We start from the raw sequence: 6,029 nt of genomic DNA on the forward strand, positions 1-6,029 counted from the left end.
CAAATTAACCATCACTCTGTCACTCCGCCACTCTGCTACACCCACCAGCCAATCAGAGTGACTATGCAAATTAACCCATCAAAGATGGCGGTTAATTTGCATACACAGCCACAGAGTGAAGACTGAAGACAACTGAAGATGGCGGCGGCCAAGGAGCTGGAGCAAGTAGGAGGCTTGGGTTGCTCCTGGTGACGGAGGAGGCCAAGCTTCCTGCCGGCCCTGGACGCCACTCAAGGAGTGGCTGGGGGCCTGGGCTTCGCTCAAGGAGGGGCTGGGGGCGACCCAGGCTTCCAGCCCGCCCTGGCCTCCGCTTGAGGAGCTGGAAAATAAAAAGGAGGGGCTGGGAGCAGCCAGAGCAGAGAAGCCAAGCCTCGCTCTGCGGCCGAACCAAAGGCCTGGGTCCCGGGTGCCGGAGGAAAACCGGTGCCAGCAGCCAGGGGAAGGAAGGCCTATTGCACAAATCTTCGTGCAACGGGCCACTAGTATATATATATTCCATTATCTATATACAATTTCTTTATCCATTCATCCGTCAATGGACACCTGGGTTGTTTTCATATCATGGCTACTGTAAATAATGCTGCAATGAACATGACAATGCATATATCTTTTCGAGTTAGTATTTTTGTTTTCTTTGGATAAATACCCAGAAGTGGAATTGCTGGGTCATATAATAATTTTGTTTTTAATTTTTGAGACATCTATGTACTGTTTTCCATAGTGGCTACACCAATTTACAATCTCACCAACAGTGCATAAGGGTTCCCTTTTTTCCACATCCTCTCCAATATTTGGTATTTCTTATCTTTTTTATGATAGACATGCTAACAGGTATGAGGCCATATCTTGTGGTTTTGATTTGCATTTCTCTGATGATCAATGATATTGAACATCTTTTCATGTGTCTATTGGCTCTCTCTATGTCATCTTTGGAAATGTCTTTTCAGATCTTCTGCTCAATTTTCAATTCGATATTTTTTGCTATTGAGTTGTATAGGTTTTGGGTTTTTTTTACATATTTTTAATATTAGCCCATTTTCAGATATATGATTACAAATATATTCTCCCATTCAGTAAGTTGCCCTTTCATTTTTGTTACTGGTTTCTTTTGCTGTGCAGAAGTTTTGTGTTTTTTTACTATAATGTAGTCCCACTTATTTATTTTTTCCTTTGTTGCTTTTGATTTTGATTAAAAAATAATTGCCAAGACCTATGTCAAGGAGATTACCACCATATTTTCTTCTAGGAGCTTTATGATTTCAGGTATTACATTCAAGTCTTTAATCTATTTTGACCTAATTTGGGGGCATAGTATCAGATAGTGTTCCAGTTTCATTCTTTTGCATGTAGCTGTCCAATTTTCCCAACACCATTTATTAAAGAAACTGTCCTTTCCCCTTTGTATATTCTTGGCTCCTAGTTGTAAATTAATTGATCATACATGAATGGATTTATTTCTGGGCTCTCTATTCTGTTCCACTGATCTATGTGTCTGTCTTTATGCCAATACCATACTGTTTTAATTACTACCATTATGTATTATTTTTTGAAATAAGGGAGTGTGATGCTTCAAACTTTGTTCTTTCTTGAGATTGCTTTGGCTATTCAGGGTTTTGTGTGGCTCCATAAAATTTTTAGGATTATTTGTTCTATTTCTTTGAAAAATGTGATTGATATTTTGATAGGGATTGTATTGGATTTATAGATTGCTTTACATAGGATAGACATTTTAACAGTATTGATTCTTTCAATCCATTGAATATTTCTTTTTACTTATTTGTGTCTTCTTCAGTTTCTTTCATGGAGCCCAGGAATATACATTTTTAATATGCATACTTGCTAGTGATCCTCATGCAGTTGATTGGAGGATAACACCTTGAAAAGTACTGACCTGGTGAATGGCAGTTGGCTGTAACATCTAGCATTCTCTATAGGATGTAGCAGTATTTACAGAGTGTTGTTTTACTAGAAATTATAGCAATATGATGAGATTCAGACAAGGCATATCATATAATGCAGCTAATTCATTGATTTATTTTGACTCACCATAATCATTTATTACTTGGATCAGAAAACTCAGACTTTTTTAAGTGGACTATTTCATTCAAATATGTCCTCTCATTTGAAATAATAAGTCAATATATAGAATATAGATTGAGACATTGTTTCTTGAAATAATTATCTCCTATAACAGTAATACTGTAAATTAGTATTTGGGTGCTGTTCAACATTGCATTGGTTGTCTAAAAGTACAATATGGTGTGAAGCATCCTCTGCCTTTTAGAATCACAAAAATAAATAAATAAATAAATAAATAAATAAATAAATAAATAAATAAATAAATGAAAAAGAAAATCTGTGTATAGCAGCTTACATCAGACGTGAGGAACCCCATTGCTAGAAGGGTGGACACTGAAATCACCTTCCCCTTCTTACTGTCAAGTGGCCAAAAATCATTACAGGCCAAAGTCAAAGACGCCACAGAACATTAAATAAATATTTTGTGAATAAAATTATCAAGCAGATTCAAAACAAGAGCCTTCTACAAATTTAGTTATTTTTAGAATTGAAGTAACACCCCATGGAAAAGGCTGACCCTTTGCAGAAAAATAGTAGCTTAGAGATAGTATATATGAACTTGCCAAGCAATATGTGGATTTAATTTCCTTCTCTGATCAGCTTCATAACACTCCCATCATGGCCTCTGAATGTGGTCTTGCCTGACACAAATGAGGCACGATTCCTCTGACACCTGAGATCAACTACTTATTACCCAAAGAAAAGCCTGGGGTAGATCTCTAACAGAGAGAAGAAGCCTGCTACTAAGGATCAAGGAATAGATGAAAACGTTCTTTGGTGGTTCAAGAGTAGAAGAGGACTGTCTCTGCTACTCTATTATGATTAAAACCACAGGTGAATTTTCTCTGCCCTTAACCTTTCTAAACATTCAGCCTTACATTTCTTTCCCCCCGCTGTTAACATATCATACCAATATTACAGTAAAATTCCATTTTACCAAAATAGGTTGGGACCAAGATCATTTTATTAAAATCATATTTCCTGACAAGATGGAAAACACCAATTTAATTTAAGAACTTCTGTGTGGAGGCGAAAGTAGAGACCTCGAGCCAAGTGAATAATTGTAATGAAAGCTGAAGCTGCCACTGCTCCTCCCTTGGCCCTTTATAAATTAGAATATTTTAAAAAATCAATTATAATTCCATAAAAGGTTCATGAGCTCATGTAATTATCTTACTAGGCAATAACTGCCATTTATATTAGAAAGAGACGATATAAAATTTGTATTTGTTTTAACCATTATAAATGTGCTTAATTTGTTTCCAATTATGTTTGTGTTACTAGGACATCTTATTAATCTGGCCAGTTAAACATGTTGTTTTGAATTTATCCTCATGAGACTTTGTAAAGCCTGAAAATTTATATAGGCTGGTAATTTTGCACCGAAAACAATATTTTCCAGCACAAAATGGAACCACCAACGTGTATAAACACAGAGATGCCTCATAGAGGAGGAGGGGATGGAGCCAGACATATTTAATTTACTATCACTCCTCCACTCTGCAGGAAAGTTCAAAACACACTTTTTCCTGGTTATTAGAACTGACTTTTTCAAATGTTTATCAAATTATGACGAGCAGGAATGATCCCAAACGGACTTGGAATTGCATGAAATTAAGCAAATGCTCTTGGGATGCCTTCTTTAAGTGACGTTACAACTAAAACCCATTTTTGAGAATTACAATGAAACAAGTCAGTGAGAACAAGCACAAGATGCTGGTGCTGGTGATGTTTGTATATTGATTTATATTCATGTTTCAGCTGTTTGAAAAAGTCAAAGAGGTCTGTCCCAACGTGCAGGAGAAGATCAGAGCAGTTTACGCGGACCTCAACCAGAACGACCTGGCCATCAGCAACGGGGACATGCAGGAGCTGCTCTCCTGCACCAACATCGTCTTCCACTGTGCCGCCACCGTGCGCTTCGATGACCACCTGAGGTACTTCCTGTTCCCCTCTCGAGGCTTGTATGGATATGTGTGTGTGCATACACGTGTGCATGCACACATGTGTGTAAGTCTCTCTATGGTTTCTGTTGTTGATTTTTTTATAAAAGATAGTCCCAATGAAAAAAGTACAAAGGAGTAAAACTTCTCCAAAATCTCACATGCAAGAGCTAACCACTTAATACTGTGGAGAACATTCATTCCAGTTTTCCCTTTTTTAAAAAAATATATTTTTATTGATTTCAGAGAGGAAGGGGGAGGGAGAGAGAGAGATAGAAACATCAATGATAAGAGAGAATCATTGATCGGCTGCCTCCTGCACCCCCCACCCCCCCACCGGGGATCGAGCCTGCAACCCAGGCAGGAGCCCCCCACTGGGAATTGAACCTTGATCTCCTGGTTCATAGGTCAAGACTCAACCACTAAGCCATGCCAGTTTTTCTTTATGCATCCATAGTAAAATGGATTTATGTTCAAATCTACAAAAAAGTCATCATATTGAGAACATTTTTGCAAACTGCTCATTTATTTTTTTTATCTTTCATTGTCAATGAATGCTCTGTTATAATTTGTAATGACTACATGATATTCCTTTGTACACATATGTAATATATTCAACCAGTTCTGTATTGGTGGATTGTTTTAATTTTTCACTATTGTAAACAACTCTGCAATGAACTCCTCTGTACATAAATGTTTTTATATACCTTTGGGTGCTTCCTTTTGGGTACGTACCAAGAAGTGGAATTGTTAGGTATGTCTCAAATGTGCCCAGATTAGAAACAGATTATAATTTGTTATATAATGCTAAATTGCTCTTCAAAATGTGGTATCATCAATTTACACCATCACTATGCACACGATTCCCCATTTCAATGCCCACAACAATACTCGATTATAATTCTTTAATTCTTTTTAACATTGTTAATATGATCATAGAAATGGCATTGTGTGGTTTGATTTTTATTTCTTTGATAATTAGAAAGGTTGAAAATGTTTAAATGCCGATTGGTATTTTATTCTTTTGTTCAAATACCTATCCATGGTTTTTGCCTATTTTTCATTTGAAGCATTTTTTTCTTGAAAATTTTATTTTTAAGATTTCTTGAAAGATTTAACAATTCTTTGTTTTTTAAAAGGCTTCAAATATTTTAACAGTTTACCATTTGTCCTCAACTTTGTTTTTATTATGTATGCAGTTATTTGAAATTTCTTCTAGTATTTTTAGTTTCATTTTCACATTTCAATTTTGACCCATTTAACATTTCTTTAGCTTTAAGGGAGCATGAGAAGTCAGGAAAGTTCTGTAAAAAGAAGAGTGAGGTAGTTGTGAATGTAGAGTAACCTTTTTTTATTATTTCTAACACGGTTACTTCTAAAACATTTATTAAATGATTTATTTTTACTTCTTTATTTAAAAAGGAAACTTGTAACATATTAAATTCTCATTTTTGGTTTCATTCAGCTTTCTCTTTCAACATCATAGTATTTTAATTACTATAATTTTTATTTTATTAGGCAAGTATACACACATCATTTTTCAATAGGATTTTCTTGACTATTATCACCTGCTATACTTCGTGATTAAACTTACAATAATTTGCCAGTTTTTTAAAAGGGTTGGAAATTTTATTGGGATTACCTGAATATGTAGATTCATTTAGAAAAACGACATTGGTTCTTTCTATCCAGGAACAATATATTTCTTTCTATTTATTCAAATTTTTTGTCATGACCCTTAATGAAGTTTTATCATTTTTAATAGAGTCTATTTGTTTATTATTAACTAGAGGCCCAGTGCATGAAATTTGTGCATGGGGGAGGGGAGGTCCCCTCAGCCCAGCCTGCACCCTCTCACAATCCTGGACTGCTGGCTTCTAATCATTCACCTGCCTGCCTGCCTGGTCACCCCTAACTGCCCCCACCCTGCCAGCCTGATCACCCCTCACTGCCTCTGCATGCCAGCCTGATCACCCCTAACTCCCCCCCCTCCTGCCCTGGCCACCC

General features: G+C 36.4%; 1 protein-coding gene across 1 annotated transcript in view; it reads left to right on the plus strand.

Annotated features, from left to right (window-relative positions):
• FAR2 (fatty acyl CoA reductase 2) overlaps positions 1-6,029 on the plus strand; it is a 58,140-nt gene that overhangs the window by 12,058 nt on the left and 40,053 nt on the right. Inside the window, exon 2 of the mRNA XM_014532350.1 lies at positions 3,841-4,016. Within this exon, the coding sequence (XP_014387836.1) occupies positions 3,841-4,016 (176 nt within the window). The remainder of the gene's footprint in view (positions 1-3,840; positions 4,017-6,029) is intronic.

Source organism: Myotis brandtii, unplaced genomic scaffold, assembly GCF_000412655.1.
Source record: "Myotis brandtii unplaced genomic scaffold, ASM41265v1 scaffold886, whole genome shotgun sequence".
In the NCBI taxonomy this organism is placed as follows: Eukaryota; Metazoa; Chordata; class Mammalia; order Chiroptera; family Vespertilionidae; genus Myotis; species Myotis brandtii.